The following is a 20,290-nucleotide window of genomic DNA, read 5'->3' on the forward strand; positions in this document are numbered from 1 at the left end:
CTATGTTTTCTTTATGAAATTATGCACTTGCGGCAAATTATACTTTCTTGAAACAACTTGTAATATAATTTACTCATGAAAATAATGCATATAAAATAGTATGACAAGGTATTTCAAATTCTAAATCTTTGTCGTGCCTCAATTTTTAAATTGACACCGTATTTCAAAATATTTCTGAGACTCTGTATGAGGTGTCTTTTGGATAACGACATATTAGGTCATTAATGGTGCTTACTTTTCTGCAGATGCACACTACAACAAAAAATCTCCCTCATCCACTGAACTGAACCCTGCTATAGTGGGTATAATGGTGATATAGCGGCACCGCTGTAGTGATATGCTGATCAAAATTTGGAATAAATGGGAAAGGAATGAGTTTTTTCCTATTTCTCTCTTTCACTCTCTTAAACTCACTTCCCTCTCTCCCGATCACTCCATCTCGAACATTAAAACTAAGGTAATTATCACGTTTTTTATTCTTCTTTCTTCAGTTTACACATACTAATTAAGCATGCTAGAGATCGATTGACTAGAATAAAGTTGGATTGGTTATTCGAATTGTTGAAATATTTTCTCTTGATTGTTGAAATTGTTGAAGCATGGGGATTCCTTTTATGTTTACACGCTACTACAACATTCTAAGAGCAAGGATTGTGAAATATAGGATCGAAAATGACTTCGAAATGGTGGGGGAAATTGAAGGATTGTCTTGGTTAGATACTTAGATTCAAACATGATTTAGGAGTTAGCATGCTCAAATTCTTGCATATTTTGATAGCAAAGTACTTTAGGAACACTGATCTGTAATAAAATTGATGAAACATAAATTTTGGGCCAATGGGCGCCATTTACGCTCCCCTTGAAGGTGGGGGACGATGAAGGTCGCTATAGCGAGATAACGTTTTCTATAGCGGCCCAGCCATAAATGAATGCTGCAGGTAGTAGTCTCCTAATCTGGTCCAAAGATGGATTTTTCTCTGAATATTGTTCCTATGAATTTTTATGAGTTCTAATCCAACGGTTCACATATTTTGCAAGTTTAATAGTCTAATTGATGCCAACCAGGAACCAAATGAGAGGTTTACTAACAAAGCTAGTTGGGAGAGATATATGGATTAATGAAGGATGTTTTTTTTCTAGGAGGGGGCTTTTCGCATGCGGGTTGTGGCGGAGAAGGTGAGTGCTTTCTATAATCAGATCCAGAAGTGCAGCTGAGGTCCACTAGTTGAGTCTCTCCATGCTGTTTACTTAGGATGGTTAAGGGAGTTTTATGCCCTACTCCCTACTGTTCTTTGGGATCCCTCCACCCTACCTTCCGCATCCAAGGGGTAGAGATCCCCGTGGATGTCTAGGCGATGAATTTGATTTAGGGGTAGCAGATGTTCCCAAAGATGCATACAAGGCCAATATAGAGTGGATAAATATGAGATGACTATGGGATTCACTGGTCAATGAGGAGTACATGGGTAAGTTCTATTGGTCCACTACTTGGGGTATTACTAGTGCTTACTTTTCTGCAGAATCCCTAAGGTAGCTGGCACTGGTAGGCCGGAGAATTCATCCATCAGGCAATCTTAGCGATGTGACTTATCCCCGAGATCTTGTGGTGACATGTGCAATCAGGGAGATCTAACTAAATATGAGAGCATAAATAGTGTTCGAATGGAAGGACTTCTACAGGGGTAACAAGAATGGCCCCTTTCTCCCCAGGCTAGTGTCCCATATGGTAGGGGGTACCTAAGGATGATACTGGCAGGGTAGAAGATATTGACCCCCAATTAAACTCCGTACTGGTGAGGAAACTACCTTTTATTGAGCATAAGAGAAGAGAGTAGGTTAGGCAGAGAGCAGTCAGGCTGTCATAGGTTCGGATGAAGAAAATGACAATGATGCTGAGGATGATGCCCCTCCTTCCCATACCCAAAACACAGTCTCTGGAAACCGCGTGGAGGAAGATCTGGCTATCTTTAGGAGGTCTGTGCGAGGCGCCAATACCGAAGCTACCGCGCACCTCCCTCCCCTCAGGAGTATGCAATACTCCGCATGGATCTGGCTTGGGATAAGAGGAAGAACATTGAGCGGGACTGCCTACTATCTAGAATGTAGAAGATTGTTAATGTCATGTTCACCTGTGTTGTCTCTAAGAAAGAGGTTCCCCCGCTCACATCGGAGGACTTTTGGGAGTTTCCATTCCTGAGAGAGGTGTGGGTAGGTGGGTACCCCATCTTTGGGATATATATAATTAAACTTGTTTTGGGTTTTACCATTGGGCATGTAAGATATCTTTTCCTTACTTTTCGTTTTCTTAGCACACACGATTTGACTAGTTAATCACCGATGATGAATGCGAAGATTGTTTTTGATATATTTCTATTGTTTCTGCATTGGTATGAACTTTAAAGATCAAATTTAAACGTCCCGAGAATGAAAGGCAAAACATGAGAAAATAGGGCAAGGATTTTGTCCCGCCCTGTCCGCTATAATAGTTGACACACTGCTATAGCAGAAAAATTTCTGCTATAGCGAGAGCGCTATAATGGGCCAGTCCCTCTATGGCGGCCCCGACGAGGTCAACCCAAAATTTAAAAATTATGCAAATTTTCCCTATTCCCATTATAATACTAACTTTGGAATGCAACCATGATTCTAAAATAACCCCAAGATCATTTTCAGACACGTATAATACATGTTTTACATAATGACTTGAATGAAATACCAAGATCATACCCAACAACACATGGTTAAGAACTTAGTACCACATGATCATAAAACTATTTTTGACTTACACCAAAACTTGTGCATCATATCACATGCCTGCCATCGTAAGATAATAACATTTTCCTTTATCATTTTTATCAACGATAAATCCATACACTAATAAACCAAAGAATGTTCAGTTCATCACACAATAATTTATCAGTATTCTATGACAAAATCAAGGTATGACTTTTCGGTCATGATTCCACAGAAGTTCGGGTAATTACATGCACATAATAACAATCAGTAAGCTCTATCACTTATTTAATAGGTTCCTTACATTTTACTCGCATCATGAATGTTCACTAACCGACTGTACATGCATTAATATTACCCTTGAGGTCAGATACCAATTGTAATCTTTACGGTTTTAACTTTCATTGCTTGTTCCCCTTCTGTCGCGGTAGCGATATCTGATTTACTTTGTTAAGATACTAATTGGAATCCAATTATACCAATTGGACTCAATCCATATCACAGGCGACATGTCACACAAAGGGAGTGAAGAAATGAAACAACTTTCGAGAATGCTTCATAGCTCTCTGAAGATTTAATGTGGATGTCAACACACTCATCCTTAAGACCCTATTCGATATTTGCTCTTGTACTAGGAGACCAGAAATTTAGGCTCTGATACCAATTTGTCACGACTCAACCCAACGGGCCGTGAAGATAGGGGATAAAGTCTGTGTACACTCTACCATTCTTTCCACTTATGGGACTATACTGAGACCTGTGTATATTGTTGTTGTTGTTGGTTAATTACATAAATAACCACTTATCTATATAGGGGTTAATATGGAAGATATAATTAATACTTCTTGATTATGTGAAACATCACTTATTTTTTACCAAAATAAAAAGATAAAATACCACTTAATATGATTTAGAGGAGTAAAATTTTCTTATTAACTATGCTTTAGAAATCAACATTTGATTAGTATTTCAATAAATTTTAAAAATGTTATTTAATGATAACGGTAACAATTGAAAATAAATTAATCCACTCTTAATTTGTTAAAAAAGACAAGTGGATAGAAAAAAATATTATTTTAATATTAAGGACAAGTAAAAAGAAAATGAGGGAGTAGAGCTTTTGAAGTAAAGGAATACAATATATGTCTATTCCCTCAATTTTATTTAAGTACTTGTCTATTTTAGTAAATTAATAGAGTTCTGTTATTTTTTCTACCCATTATCAAAGTATTAAATAATTGTATAGAGTAAAAATAGTCAAATTTAGAGTTCTAAAATATCAATAGTAGGGTTAATTTAGTAATATGCACCTCTAATAAAAGTTTTTTTATGAATTGTGCCAAGTCAACATAAGTCAGGTAATATAAAACAGAAAGAGTTATTGAGAAGAATTTAAGTATGGCTAGAAAAAACCATATATGACTAAATGAATATATTGTTTGAAAAATAATTTTCATGCAAATTTATTACCATCTTTTGCCAAGAAGGGTCAATATAGCACATGAAATAATCTAGCTAGTGTTGAATTCTTTGGCTATATACCCAACATAACGTATTTGGTGAATAACCATGTGACTGTAATTAATGGTTGATCAACTTATAACTACAATACTATGCAATTAACCTGCATTGACAGCTAATATTGATTAATTCTATGAATGAACCAATGTGTAGAGTCACTATACGTAGAAATATTTGGATTCTTGATTGAAAAAGTAATTTCATTTTGCTGTACAAGCTGGAAAAATTAGGTTCACATTAAAATTTCTATGTTTAAAGTGTTTATTAAATTCGTTAGACCAAAATTTGCAGCCTATGTGCATTACAAGGTGCTTAGAGTTAGGAAGAAATTTTAACTTAGGCAAAACCTAGGAGTGGACCTCTGTTTATGAACTTGTTTTTTTTCACCAACTCCTTTTTACTTATTCATTTGATATTAAATGCCATTTTAGGGTACTGACCATAGTCCACACACCAGCTTTAAACTCAAATTCTACCTAAATAATGTATTTTTGTTAATAAATTCATTAAATAGGTAGAAAATATCAAATTTACGATCGAATTATTATCACTTAAAGTCATCTTTGTAAACTTCAAAACTCAGGGTCGTTTGATAGCTGTATAAAACAAGTCTTATCCATGTATTAGAGCCCATATAACTTATACGACACTTGGTAGGTGGATAAGAAAAAAATTATTCATATATATAATTAATATGACATTTAGTAGGTGGATTATTCATGTATATAATTACTATGCCGTTTGGTAGGTGGATAAGAAAAAAAATTATTTATGTATAAAATTAATACGACGTTTGATTGACAATTTTGAAATTCGCATAACTAATACATGTATAAGTTATGAGGAAATTTATGTATTATTTATGCGGAGTAGAAGATGGAATAATTCATACGTGTATAGTTAATACATGGATAAAAAGTTAAAATGACAATATTACCCTTATCACTTCACTTGAGTACTTTCTTCTTCTACATAATTAAAGAAATGTTTCAATTTAAATACAAAGTTACAAGAAGGAAAAATACAAAGTTAAAGAAGGAAAATGTGTAATTGTAAAGAAATGTTTTGATTTAAAAAAGGTANATATTGAATTTACATTGCATGTCATTTTTTAATTAGACTTGATAGATTATATTTTATCAAACAATTAATAATTTATGATATTTTATTTATATATTACTATTCTTTTTATCAAACATGCATTTCACAATGTTCGTAGAAACTTCATACTTTTAGTTGTTACGATCAATTCAATTAAAATATATTAATTTGAAAAAATATAAATCAATTATTTTTTTCATAATATTAGTTACAGTAAATATGTTTATTAATTAATATATTTTCAAAAAAGAATATATATCTTAAATATTTAATTTAATGTCATTTATAAAATTTCTAATTTGTCTAGTATAAATTTTAAATGATTAATTTTTATTTTTAAAATTTATTATAATTTTATGAATGCAATTGTGCATCCAAATAGAACATGTGTAATTACATTGTGGCATCCAAACATGACATGTGTAATTACAGTGTAATTACACTGTGGCAACCAAACAGGTCAGTGTAATTACTAGACTGGTAATTACTACCCTAGTAATTACACCAATTCCAATTACCTGGTGGCTTTTCAAACAGACCCTTAAAGTCATCTTTGTAAAATTCAAAACTTAGGGTCGTTTGATTGCTGTATAAAACAAGTCTTATCCATGTATTAGAGTCCATATAACTTATACGACACTTGGTAGGTGGATAATAAAAAAATTATTCACATATATAATTAATATGACATTTAGTAGGTGGATTATTCATGTATATAATTAATATGCCGTTTGGTAGGTGGATAAGAAAAAAATTATTCATGTATAAAATTAATACGACGTTTGATTGACAATTTTGAAATTCGCATAACTAATACATGTATAAGTTATGAGGAAATTTGTGTATTATTTATACGGAGTAGAAGATGGAATAATTCATACGTGTATAGTTTATACATGGATAAAAAGTTAAAATGACAATATAACCCTTATCACTTCACTTGACTACTTTCTTCTTCTACATAATTAAAGAAATGTTTCAATTTAAATACAAAGTTACAAGAAGGAAAAATACAAAGTTAAAGAAGGAAAATGTGTAATTGTAAAGAAATGTTTTGATTTAAAAAAGGTATAATCTTTACTAATTTTTAATATAAAAAATCATTCAAAGGAATAATTTATGCATAACTAAACTCTGCATAACTAAATCCTTCATAGCTAATATTTGTATAACTAATACCTGCATAACTAATACCTACATAACTAATATCCACATTACTAATACCTGCATAACTAATACCCACATTACTAATACCTATATAACTAATACCCACATTACTCTATCAAGCTACCAAACAACCCATAAAGTTAAATCCTTTGCTTCACTTCTGAATTTTATTTCATGAGACGTGCAAGCAATATTAAAAAATACTTTTTAAATCATTTTAAATTGCAGTGTCTTACTTGAACATATTAACTCATAGTGGCTTAGAGAAGTGTAACTTCTTATTGTTTAGAAATGAATCTACTGCCCACCCTAAGAGCCAAATCTATATGAAAATAAAACAAAACATATAATTATTAAACGAAAAAAAGTCTAAAATATTTTTTAACTATCGGATTTGATATAAAAATATCTTTCGTTTACCTTTCCACTTTAAAATGTTCTTGACGTCAGGCCCTGAAATACCCTTATTTTTGACAGATACATTTAACAATAGAATTATTTTTCTCATTTATTACGTGGCACAATTTCATTGGTGTATTTTATAATTAACCTAAATTAATTAAATTTCAACACAAATTCGGATCCATCTAATAACCCGATACCCGCCCCACCTACAATCCCATTAAACTAAGGGGAAAAAAAATCTTGATTTTCATTTTTATTAATTATTCTAAATCTAATTTGTTCTTCATATTATTGTTCATCTTCTTTATTGAAGCCAACTATAAAATAGATTGAAGTCACCTTAATCCATCTTTCAAATCCACTAAAATTAAAATACAACTTCACAATGATGCCAAGAACAATAATCTAAATCACCCACTTCAAAATAAGCAACAAGTTATATATAAATTTTTTTACATCTCCATAAGAATTTCATCCGTGCTTCAATGGTGTTCAACATTTTAAATTAAATTTTCTTTTTCTAAGTATTCAACTACGTTTCAAATACAACACCAATCAAATTCAAGCTCAAAATTGTGCACTTACTAAAATTAATTTTTTCTAGTAATTGTTAGGAAATAACATGTATCAAAAATAAGAAAGATGTAAGAAATCGAGTAATAAATCTGGAAACACAACAAATGACACACAATTTAACGTGGAAAACTCAAGTCGGAAAAAACCATGGATAACGGTGAGCAAATTCACTATGTAGAAGGTAGAGCACAATCAAGTCCTTAAGAACACAAAATGATGAAGGAATGAGAGGACAAAGAAGATTTTTTTCTCCTATGGTACAAATATGCCTCAAGCAGTTATAAGAATATAAATATATATATGCACCAAAGAAATAGAAAATGTCCAGAAAACTAGGCTCCACTTCAAGTGAAAATTGGTGCTTAGTAAACTACACCATAATCCCATGATCAGTCCACCTTTCCTGAAATTGCGAAAGTACCAAGACAAGGTGGAACATGCTGACATGAAGAGGAGAATCAGCCGGAAAAAAAAGAATTTGAGGCAACTCTAACAATCTCCACCTTGGCTCAAATTTAATAGATGTTCGTCATTACCATAAGGGCCTCAAAGAACAATCAAGTATTGTAAACACCAACTAAGTTCAAAAAGTGTTTGAACTTATCAATGAGAAGTGACTTAGTAAGCATATCTGCAGGATTCCCCGAAGTGTGAAAATTTGAGAACTCCACCTTCAGCTGAATATTTACATCCAAGAGAATATGATGAATGTTATTCAAGGTCCTGATAAGACCATCATGGGTTTTAATTTGTACAATACCAATTCCAACAACTTTGCATTGGGCATCATTTCCCATTAGGACAATGCCACGTTCAACTTTATCATATATTGGAAATCAGTTCTTATGAGGACACATATGATATGTACATCCAGTATAAAAAATCCATTCAGACGAGTTTCTTTTATCAACAGAGACAACCAACAAAACATCACCTTCAGAATGGCTTTCAACAACTCCGGATTCAACAACTTTCTGTAGCTTTTTGATATTTTGTTCCCTCTCCTTTTTATTTTTTTAATTTGTAGTACTCAGAAATATCATGCCCTGATTTCTTGCAGTAATGACATTTCTTGCTGAAATTATGCCTTTTAGATTTAGATCTGAACTTCTTTTTACATGTACTCTCTTTGTCCTGTGATCTACCTCTAACAAACAAGCCCGCACCTTTATCCTCAGAATGAACTTCAAGATCAAATTTCTCTTTGGACAACAAATTTGATTTAACATCTTCGTAGGAAAAAGATTCATTATTTCTATATAACATAATCTCCTTGAAGTGTTTATAGGTAGATGACAAAGAGACAATTAACAACACAACCTTGTCCTCATCCTCAATTTTAACTTCAAAATTTTCCAGATCTATTATAATTGAATTGTATGCATAATGATGAGATTGGATGGACGAACCTTCAAACATACGAAGCATGTATAAATGCCTTTTGAGATAGAGTTTATTGGCTAGACTTTTGGTCATATGGAGAGACTCATATGGGAGCAGTAGTCTCACGAATAACCTCCCACAAAACCTATTTGGAAAGACTAAGTTGAATTGAAGAAAGTGCCTTTTTATCCAACTCCTCCCACTGTTCGTCGTTCATAGAGTCGGGATTCTTTGACTTTTCTGCTAAAGCCTTCTTATTCAAACCATTGTTTGTGAGAACATCCTTCATCTGGATCTTCCACATACTAAAGCTAATTTTTCCATCAAATTTCTCGATCTCAAACTTGGTAGTAGACATGCTTGAACCTTGCTCAGATACCACTTGTTAGGAACTAACATGTATCAAAAACAAGAAAGATGTAAATAATCGAGAAATAAATTTGAAAACACAACAAATGACACACAATTTAATGTGGAAAACCAAGTCGGGAAAAATTATGAGTAACGACTAGCAAATTCACTATGTAGAAGGTAGAGTACAATCAAGTCCGCTTAAGAGCTCAAAATGATGAAGGAACAAGGAAAAAATGATTTTTCTCTCCTATGGTACAAATCTGGCTCAAGCAGTTATAAAAATATAAATATATATATCTGCACCAAAGATATAGAAAATGTCTAGAAAAATAGGCTCCACTTTCGGTGAAAACTGGTAATCAGTAAACTACACCTGTAACTTCTCGCACCTAGAAACGACTAGAAAGAGTTTGAAATCAGAAAATATTCATTTTTGGAAAGCATGTGGGAATCTGGAAATTTGTCCAAGTTAAGAAAGTGAGTTTTGGTCATTTTCAAACGACCATAACTCCTAGCTCAGGATGAGTTAGGAGTAGTTCTTGATATGGTTGGGAATCCCTTGGGAAGATCTTTCCAATGCCGCCGAGTTTGCACGGTTTCGACATTGTATGAGTGAGATATGCCTTTCGGAAGTTGGGATGTTGGATTGAGGAAAGTCCCAATCCGAATTTAGGGAAGGGCAAGGTAGTCTTTTCTCTAATTAATTTCCAAATTTGTTTTCAGGCATTTATTGGGGTAAAAACAGGACTTGGTTCAGTTTTTGCAAAAATTAAAGAACGCTTAGGGCTTGGAGAAGAGAGAAAGGAAGAAAGAACGGGAGAAAAAGGCAACAATTCGTCAAGATCATCCAAGATTGCGAGTGGAATTCGTCGGGGGTGATCCCTATTAAGGTATGTGAGATATTTTCGTGTTTGGTTAGTTCACCCACACACCAACTTGTTTCAATTCAGCGATTTGGAGTTGTTTGAATGTTTAGAAAGAAAAGTCTTAAAGAATATTGTTGAATTCTTGTTGGTTGAGTTGTTCATGCTTGGGGGTTGAGTTGATTTATGTTCAGGGCTATTTTTTGAGTTAGATTGGTTGTGTATTGAGGGTACAATTGATCCTAAGTGTTTGGGGAAAGAACTAGGGAAGATTTGAGGGTTTAAAGATGAAAAACGGAGAAGAAAAATTGAGAAAACCAGGGCATCGAGGCTGGGGCGCCACGCCAGCCAGCGCGCCCCAAAGCACCCTCTGATGTTTTGGCCTGGGGCCGCCGGGCCAGCCAGCGCGCCCCACAGACTTCTCTAAAGTTTGGGGACTGGTGCCCCACGCCTCTCAGAGCACCCAGGACGCCAGTTCACCTCATTCTTTCCCCATTTTTTTTACTAGTTTCTAAGCGATGTACCTACATTTTATAGTTGATTCCAACACTCTACGGTACATCTAAACATCATGAAATCATCCATAAACAGGATATCATGAACCTTGAATCCATTATCCAATTCAAGGAAAGTTAATATCAAAGTCAAAGAAGTTAAGAGTAAAGTCTAGAAGTTAAGAAGCATGTCAAAGCAAAATTTCTTAAAGTTTTCAAGAGTCTTTATTAAACGTTTAAACTTCGTTTTAAGGCTCAAGTTTCAAGTAAAGTAAAGTAAAGTAAAGAGTAAAGAGCATTTCTCAAAATTTATTAGGGAATTAAGTATTCCCAAAGAAGTTTATAAATGTTTTCACATTTGAGCAAGAAAGGAAGTATGATTACCAAAATAGCCTTTCAGATAGTTTTTCAGAGAAGGGAACATCGATTCCAAGAGAGCCTTTGGCTAAACTTTGAGCAATTATCTCAAACTAAAGAAAGAGGTGTTTAAAACACATATGAGCTAAAGTATATTTTGGGAGTACAATTGAGTACCGAATTGGGGACGCGAGTTCATATTAACTCAATTCTCCATAGAAACCATGTAGCCATCATGGGTATTAATGGGTCATGCTTTTTAGATGTTCACATAAGTTAAGCTAGTGGATCCACTAAGTTAAGTAAGGTCCTAAATCACGGCAAGGTATAGGATGGTCCTTGTGCAACGTAAGGTAAAACGTTGTACCATCACTAGGGCTCATAGTGGTGGTTGTCGGTTAAAGAATCTCCCACAAAAGTTATATTACTTTTATATATAAGTAAAGTTGAGTTTGTTATTGCTTTATTTTTAATGAACTAAGTTGTTTACACTGTTTTACAAGCTTTATATACATATATTGCATGTGTCTTATTGGTTTATATTGAGTTCAGTTATTCATAAGTTGTACAGAGCCAAGGTAAGTGTTCATTGTTACTCCTTTCAAGCTCAAGTTGTTGTTTAGTATTCCAACTCGCATACTCGTACATTTAATGTACTTATGCCAGTTGGCCTGCATCTTATTATGATGCAGACGCAGGTAACAGGATCAACACCCAGTGCGCTGTTGATCTAGTCAAGCACTCCAGAGTCAGTGGTTAGCCTCCTTGCATTTTGGAGGACCCTTTTATTCGCTTTCTAGTTTAGTTCATTAGGATGTTGTGGTGTTTGTCCCAACATCCCTCGCAGTTGTTTAGAGGCTTCATAGACAGTTAGTAGTTCAGTTGTCTTTACATTATTATTCAGATGTTGTTTAAAGACCGAGTTGCCATTTTGGCTAAACTATTATTTATTAAGTTATGCATGCATTATCTTTTCTTATGTTTAAGTCTTCCGCTATGTTAAGTAAGCTAGGCCAAGGGTTCGCTTGAGGCCAGCAATGGTATTCCAGTGCCAGTCTCGCCGAGGGTATAGACTCGGGGCGTGACAAACTTGGTATCAGAGCATAGAGTTCAAGAGTCCTAGAGAGTCTATGAAGCCATGTTTGTAGTGTCCTATTTATCGGTGTGAAGCGCGTCACATCTATAATTAAGAGGCTGCAACATTTAGGAAATTCTTCACTACCTTCCTATCCATCTCGTGCGTTAGAGTTTATCTCTAAAAGTTTCCCTCTGATTCGTGCTTGTGCATGTTTCAGATAACCATGCCTCCACGAAGAGCAACACAAGGTTGTCCAGCTAGGATAAATGTTGAACCACAAGAGCAAGGGGTACCTAATGCAACCAACGTGCAACCTCAAGGAGAGGTCACTAATGTCGAATTCTGTGAGGCTATCGAGATGCTAAGCCTAGCTGGGACTAACCAGGTTGGGCAGCCAAGAGGACCAAGGCAAGATGAAGCTGACACTTCAAGGATTCGCAAATTTTTGAGAATGAATCCTCCAAGTTTCACTGGTTCGATCACTATTGAGGATCCCGAAATTTTTTTGAGGAACTGAAGAAGGTTTTGAGGTGATGTATGTTTCTGACGTTAGAAGGATTGAACTAGCTGCATATCAACTGAAGGATGTTGCTAGAACATGGTTCAATTAGTGGAAAAGGGGTAGACCTGAGGATGCACCACCTGCTAATTGGGCTTGTTTCGAAGAAACCTTCTTGGGGCGTTTCTTTCCCGAGAATTGAAGGAGGCTAATGTACGATAATTTCTTACACTGAAACAGGATTCCTTGAGTGTGCATGAGTATGGGTTGAAGTTCACCCAACTGTCCCGCTATGCTCCTGAAATGGTTAAGGACATGAGGAGCAGAATGAACTTTTTTGTTGCTGGTTTGGGTCGTTTATTGAGCAAAGATGGTAGGGCTACGATGCTGATAGGCGACATGGACATCTCAAGGTTGATGGTTTATGTGCAGCAGGTTGAAGAGGAGAAGTTAATGGACATGGAAGAGTATAAAACCAAGAAAGTTAAGACTAGGAATGAGTCTGGGCAGCAGAAGGGCAGTGTGAATCGTTCTTCCTTTCAGAAGCAAAAGGGGCCAGCACCATCATCTGCTAGTGCACCTGCACCCAGAAACAGAGGAGACTATAATGGTCAGAATTCGCAAGACTTCAGGGCTAGACCAGCACAGTCCCAAAGTAGTGTGGTACAAGGAGGTAGTTTAACTCTTGCATGTGCTAGGTGTGGTAGAACCCACCCAGGTAAATGTCCTGATGGCCAAATATGTTGTTTTAAGTGTGGACAAGAGGGTCACTTCATGAAGGAGTGCCTTAAGAACAAGCAAGGTAGTGGAAATCCGGGCAATAGAGCCCAATCTTCATCAGTTGCGCCACCAGACAAGGCGGCACCTATATGAGCTACTTCTGGTACTGGTGGAGGAGCAAGCCGCCTCTATGCAATCACCAGTCGCCATGAGAAAGAGAACTCTCCAGATGTTGTCACTGATATGATCAAAGTCTTTAATTTTGATGTTTATGCTTTGCTAGACCCAGGAATAAGTTTGTCTTTTGTAACTCCTTATGTTGCAAATAAGTTTGAGATTCTTCCTGAGAAATTATGTGAACCCTTATGTGTTTCTACACCTGTTGGGGAGTCTATTCTAGCTGAGCGAGTCTATCGTGATTGTGTTATTTCCATCAATCACAAAGACACCATGGCTGATCTAGTTGAGCTAGACATGGTAGATTTTGATGTCATTCTAGGTATGGATTGGCTTCATGCCTGTTATGCCTTCATAGATTGCAGAACTCGAGTTGTCAAGTTTCAGATTCCTAATGAGCCAGTCATAGAGTGGAGTAGTAGTTATGCAGTGCCTAAGGGTCGTTTCATTTCATACCTTCAGGCGAGAAAGTTAGTTTCGAAAGGTTGTATCTATCACTTAGTCCGAGTTAATGACTCTAGTGTTGAGGTACCTCTCATTCAGTCAGTTCCTATAGTAAGAGATTTTCCAGAAGTCTTTCCTGATGATCTACCCGGAGTCTCTCCTGAGAGAGAAATAGACTTCAGCATAGACATCATTCCAGATACTCGTCCTATTTCTATTCCGCCATATAGAATGGCACCAACAGAGTTGAAAGAGTTGAAGAAGCAGTTGAAAGATCTCCTAGATAAAGGTTTCATTAGACCAAGTGTCTCACCTTGGGGCGCTCCGATCTTATTCGTGAGAAAGAAAGATGGTTCCCTTAGGATATGTATAGACTACCGGCAGTTGAACAAGGTCACCATCAAGAATAAGTAACATCTTCCAAGAATAGATGATTTATTTGATCAATTTAAGGGTGCCACCTGTTTTTCAAAAATTGACCCCAGATCAGGCTACCATCAGTTGAAAGTTAGGGAATGCGACATTTCAAAGACAACATTCAGGACTAGATATGGTCATTATAAATTCTTGGTCATTATAAATTCTTGGTCATGTCCTTTGGTTTGACCAATGCACCATTAGCGTTCATGGATCTTATGAACATAGTCTTCAAACCTTATTTATATATGGTTGTTATCGTCTTCATGATGACATACTAATCTATTCAAGGAATGAAGAAGATCATGCTAGTAATCTCAGAATAGTTCTTCAGACCTTGAAGGATAGAGAGTTGTATGCCAAGTTCTCCAAGTGTGAATTTTGGCTTGGGTCTGTGGCATTCTTGGGCCATATTGTGTCTGGAGAGGGGATTAAGGTTGATACTCAGAAAATTGAGGCAATGCATAAGTGGCCTAGACCCACATCTTCAACTGATATTAGGAGTTTCTTGGGTTTAGATGGCTATTATAGAAGGTTTGTAGAGGGGTTCTCGTATATTTCGTCTCCTTTGACGAAGTTGACTCAGAAAACAGTGAAGTTTCAATGGTCTGAAGCTTGTGAGAAAAGCTTTCAGGAATTGATGAAGAGGTTGACTACTGCCCCAGTTTTGACCTTACCAGAGGATACTCAAGGTTTTGTGGTGTATTGTGATGCATCCAGAGTTGGTTTGGTTGTGTGTTAATGCAGAATGGCAAGCATATGCCTCCAGACAGTTGGCTGTTGTAGTTTTCGCTTTGAATATTTGGCGACACTACTTGTATGGTGTTCATGTTGATATATTCACTGATCAAAAAAGCTTGCAATATGTGTTCATTCAGAAAGAGCTCAATCTCAGACATAAGAGGTGGTTGGAATTACTCAAGGATTATGACATGAGTATTCTTTACCACCCAGGTAAGGCTAATGTGGTTGCTGATGCTTTAAGCAGGTTATCTATGGGTAGTACCACCTATGTTGAGGAAGAAAAGAGGGAGTTAGCCAAAGATGTGCACAGACTTGCACGCTTAGGAGTCCGACTGATGGATTCCACAGAAGGAGGAATAGTGGTGAGGAATGAGGCTGAATCATCACTAGTGTCAGAAGTGAAAGATAAGCAAGACCAAGATCCCATTTTGCTAGACTTAAAGGCAAATGTTCATAAGAAAAGAGTATTAGCTTTTGAACAAGGGGGAGATGGTGTATTGAGATATCAAGGTAGATTGTGCGTACCTTTGGTGGATGGACTCCAAGAGAGGATCATGGAGGAAGTTCATAGCTCCAGATATTCCATTCATCTGGGTTCCACAAAGATGTATCGCGATTTGAGAGAAGTGTATTGTTGAAATGGCATGAAGAAAGGCATTGCAGAGTTTGGTGCTAAGTGTCCAAATTGCCAACAAGTGAAAGTCGAGCACCAAAGGCTCGGTGGTTTAGCGCAGAATATAGAACTTCCAGAATGGAAGTGGGAGATGATTAATATGAATTTCATTACAGGTTTGCCAAGATCTCGCAGACAACATGATTCTATTTGGGTGATTGTCAACATAATGACAAAATCAGCCCATTTTTTGCCGGTAAAGATTACCCATTCAGGAAAAGATTATGCTAAGCTATATATTCAAGAAGTGGTAAGACTCCATGGAGTTCCGGTCTCCATTATTTCAGATAGAGGTGCACAATTTACTGCACAGTTCTGGAAATCTTTCCAGAAATATTTGGGTCCGAAAGTGAATTTAAGTACTGCCTTTCATCCTCAGACAGATGGGCAAGCAGAGTGCACTATTCAGACCTTAGAGGATATGTTGAGGGCTTGTGTAATTGATTTCAAAGGAAATTGGGATGATCACCTACATCTCATTGAGTTTGCTTACAACAACAATTACCACTCCAGCATCCAAATGGCTCCATATGAAGCTCTTTATGGGAGAAGATGTAGATCTCTTATTAGATGGTTTGAAGTTGGTGAAGCAGGGTTGATAGGACCAGATTTAGTTCATTAAGCTATGGAGAAGGTGAAAGTAATTCAAGAGAGATTGAAAATAGCACAGAGTCGTTAGGAATCTTACATTGATGTTAGAAGAAGGACGTTACAGTTTGAAGTAGATGATTGGGTATATTTGAAAGTTTCACCCGTGAAGGGTGTTATGAGGTTTGGTAAGAAGGGAAAGCTTAGTCTCCTGTATATTGGACCTTATCGCATAGCCAAGAGGATTGACAGTGTAGCTTATAAGTTGGAGCTACCACAGGAATTAGCAGTGGTTCATCTGGTATTTCACATCTCTATGTTAAAGAAGTGCATGTGAAGTCCTTCATTGATAGTACCAACTGAAAATGTTGGGATTAAGGATAATTTATCTTATGAGGAAATTCCGGCTCAGATTTTAGATAGACAAGTTCGCAAGTTGAGAACAAAGGAGGTTGCAACAGTCAAAGTCCTTTGGAGGTCCAATTTGTTGAAGAAGCTACTTGGGAAGCTGAAGAGGATATGAAGAAGAGATATCCACATCTCTTTGAATCCGGAGAGAATTCAGATCAAGGTACTAATCCTCTTCTTAGTACTAGCTAAATTATGAGTATGCATGTTGTTACTTGCTTTTGCTTGTTGAGTGTTGAACTTGATGTTACTACCCTTAGCTTAGTGAAATAAAGCTCATTCGAGTACGAATGTTCCCAAGGGGGAGATATTGTAACATCTCGCACCTAGAAATGACAAGAAAGAGTTTAAAATCTGAAAATATTCATTTTTGGAAAGCATATGGGAATCTGGAAATTTGTCTAAGTTAAGAAAGTGAGTTTTGGTCATTTTCAAACGACTATAACTCCTAGCTCAGGATGATTTAGGAGTAGTTCTTGATATGGTTGGGAAGCCCTTGGAAAGATCTTTCCAACGCCATCGAGTTTGCACGGTTTTGACATCGTATGAGTGAGATATGTCTTTCGGAAGTTGGGATGTTGGATTGAGGAAAGTCCCAATCCGGATTTAGGGAAGGGCAAGGTAGTATTTTCTCTAATTAATTTCCTAAATCGTTTTTAGGGATTTATTGGGGTAAAAACAGAACTTAGTTCAGTTTTGGAAAAATTAAAGAACGCTTAGGGATTGGAGAAGAGAGAAAGGAAGAAAGAACGAGAGAAAAAGGCAAGAATTCGTCAAGATCATCCAAGCTTGCAAGTGGAATTCGTCGGGGGTGATCCCTATTAAGGTATGTGAGATCTTTTCGTGTTGGGTTAGTTCACCCACACACCAACTTGTTTCAATTCAGCGATTTGAAGTTGTTTGAATGTTTAGAAAGAGAAGTCTTGAAGAATATTATTGAATTCTTGTTGGTTGAGTTGTTGATGCTTGGGGGTTGAGTTGATTCATGTTCCGGGCTTTTTTTCGAGTTAGATTGGTTGTGTAATTGAGGATACAATTGATCCTAAGTGTTTGGGGAAAGAACTAGGGAAGATTTGAGGGTTTAGAAATGAAAAACGGAGAAGAAACATCGAGAAAACCTGGGCATCGAGGCTGGGGCACCGCGCCAGCCAGCGCACCCCAAAGCAACCTCTGAAGTTTTGGCCTTGGGGCGCCGCGCCAGCCACCGCTCCCCACAGACTTCTCTGAAGTTTGGGTCCTGGTGCCCCACATCTCTCAGAGCACCATGGACGCCAGTTCACCCCATTCTTCGCCCATCTTTTCGTACTAGTTTCTAAGTGATGTACCTACGTTTTCTAGTTGATTCCAACACTCTACGGTACATCTAAACATCATGAAATCATCCATGAACATGAGATCATGAACCTTGAACCCATAATCCAATTCAAGGAAAGTTAAGATCAAAGTCAAAGAAGTTAAGAGTCAAGTCTAGAAGTTAAGAAGCAAGTCAAAGCAAAGTTTCTTAAAGTTTTCAAGAGTCTTTATTAAACGTTTAAACTTCGTTTTACAGCTCAAGTTTCAAGTAAAGTAAAGAGTAAAGAGCTGAGTTCATTTCTCAAAAGTCATTAGGGAACTAAGTATTTCCAAAGAAGTTTATAAATGTTTTTACATTTGAGCAAGAAAGGAACTATGATTTTCAAAAGAGCCTTTGGGCTAGTTTTCAGAAAAGGAAACATCTATTCCAAGAGAGCCTTTGGCTAAACTTTGAGCAATTATTTGAAACTAAAGAGAGAGGTGTTTAAAACACATATGAGCTAAAGTATATTTTGGGAGTAGTATTGAGCATCGAATTGGGGACGCGAGTTCATAATAACTCAACTCTCCATAGGAACTATGTAACCATTATAGGTATTAATAGGTGATGCTTTTTAGATGATCACATAAGTTAAGCTAGTGGACCCACTAAGTTAATTAAGGTCCTATATCACGGCGAGGTATAGGATGGTCCTTGTGCAATGTGAGGTAAAACGTTATACCATCACTAGGGCTCATAGTGGTGATTGTCGGTTAAAGAATCTCCCACAAAAGTTATATTACTTTTATATATAAGTAAAGTTGAGTTTGTTATTGCTTTATCTTTAATGAACTAAGTTGTTTACACTTTTTTACATGCTTTATATACATATATTGCATGTGTCTTATTGCTTTATATTGAGTTCAGTTATTCATAAGTTGTACAGAGCCAAGGTAAGTGTTCCTTCTTACTCCTTTCAAGCTCAAGTTGTTGTTTAGCATTCTAACTCGCATACTCGTACATTCAATGTACTGATGCCAGTTGGCCTGCATCTTATTATGATGCAGACGCAGGTAACCAGGATCAACACCCAGTGCGCCGTTGATCTAGTCGAGCGCTCCAGAGTCAGTGGTGAGCTTCCTTGCATTTCGGAGGACCCCTTTTATTCGCTTTCTAGTTTAGTTCATTAGGATGTTGTGGGGTTTGTCCCAACATCCATCGCAGTTGTATAGAGGCTTCATAGACTGTTAGTAGTTTAGTTGTCTTTACATTATCATTCAGATGTTGTTTAAAGGCTGAGTTGCCATTTTGGCTAAACTATTATTTCTTAAGTTATGCATGAGTTATCTTTTCTTATGTTTAAGTCTTCCGCTGAGTTAAGTAAGCCAGACCAAGGGTTCGCTTGAGGCCATCAATGGTTTTCGAGTGCCACTCTCGCTCAGGGTGTAGGCTCAGGGCTTGACAACACCATAATCCCATGATCTGTCTAGCTTTCCTGAAATTGCAGAAGTTCCAAGACAAGCTGGAACATGCTGACATGAAGAGGCAGAATCAACGGGAAAAAAAAGAAAGTGACGCAACTCTAATACTAATTATTTTGAGATTCGAAGGATTTCGAATTCGCTTGGGGTTCTTTTTAAAAGTTGTAAGTTTTTGAATCTTTGAATATAATCAACTGTGAAGTAAATTTGATCTGACCTGATTTAGTTGATTTAGTGAACAAGATGAGAATTTTTTTTAAAAAGAAAATCATCTGAACATCATTTATGAAACCCACTAAAATCAACATTGGAGAATTTGAAAAAACTTAGGGAAACCCAAATCTATGAGAATCAAAGTTTTTTTTCTTTAGTTTAATGCGATTTTTAGGTGGGCGGGTATAGGGTTATTAGGTGGATCTGGTTTTAGGTTGGAATTTAATTAGTTTAGATTAATTATAAATTACACCAATAAAATCGTGCCATGTAATAAATGAGATTTAATTTTATTATTAAATGTTGTTGTAAAAAATAAGGGGATGTCATGGCCAATAGGTTGACGACTTGACATCAAGGCCATTTTAGAGCCAAAAGGTTAACGAATGATATTTTTATATCAAATTCGATAGTCTAAGAATATTTTAGGCAGTTTGACAAAATATTATAAAATAATAGTATAAATTTTTACTAGCTTATCATTTAGCTAGCTTAGTCTACTTATGGAGTACTCTCCTTATTGATATATACTTTTGTTACTCGTATTTTTTTTTTGTTGAGTTTTTATTTTGTTATTCACAACTCCTCAATATTTTAAATTTATGAATGATATACATATTA

The 20,290-nt window shown here is 36.2% G+C and overlaps 1 protein-coding gene across 1 annotated transcript; it reads left to right on the forward strand.

Annotated features, from left to right (window-relative positions):
- The first annotated feature begins 12,255 nt into the window (after nucleotides 1-12,255).
- Nucleotides 12,256-19,165, forward strand: LOC125855770 (uncharacterized). The gene is made up of 4 exons (XM_049535476.1): nucleotides 12,256-12,417; nucleotides 12,772-13,249; nucleotides 16,531-16,595; nucleotides 19,043-19,165. Exons 1-4 carry the CDS (start codon nucleotides 12,256-12,258, stop codon nucleotides 19,163-19,165), a joined length of 828 nt encoding a protein of 275 aa, XP_049391433.1.
- Nucleotides 19,166-20,290: the final 1,125 nt, after the last annotated feature.

The sequence above is a fragment of the Solanum stenotomum genome, chromosome 2, assembly GCF_019186545.1.
Source record: "Solanum stenotomum isolate F172 chromosome 2, ASM1918654v1, whole genome shotgun sequence".
In the NCBI taxonomy this organism is placed as follows: Eukaryota; Viridiplantae; Streptophyta; class Magnoliopsida; order Solanales; family Solanaceae; genus Solanum; species Solanum stenotomum.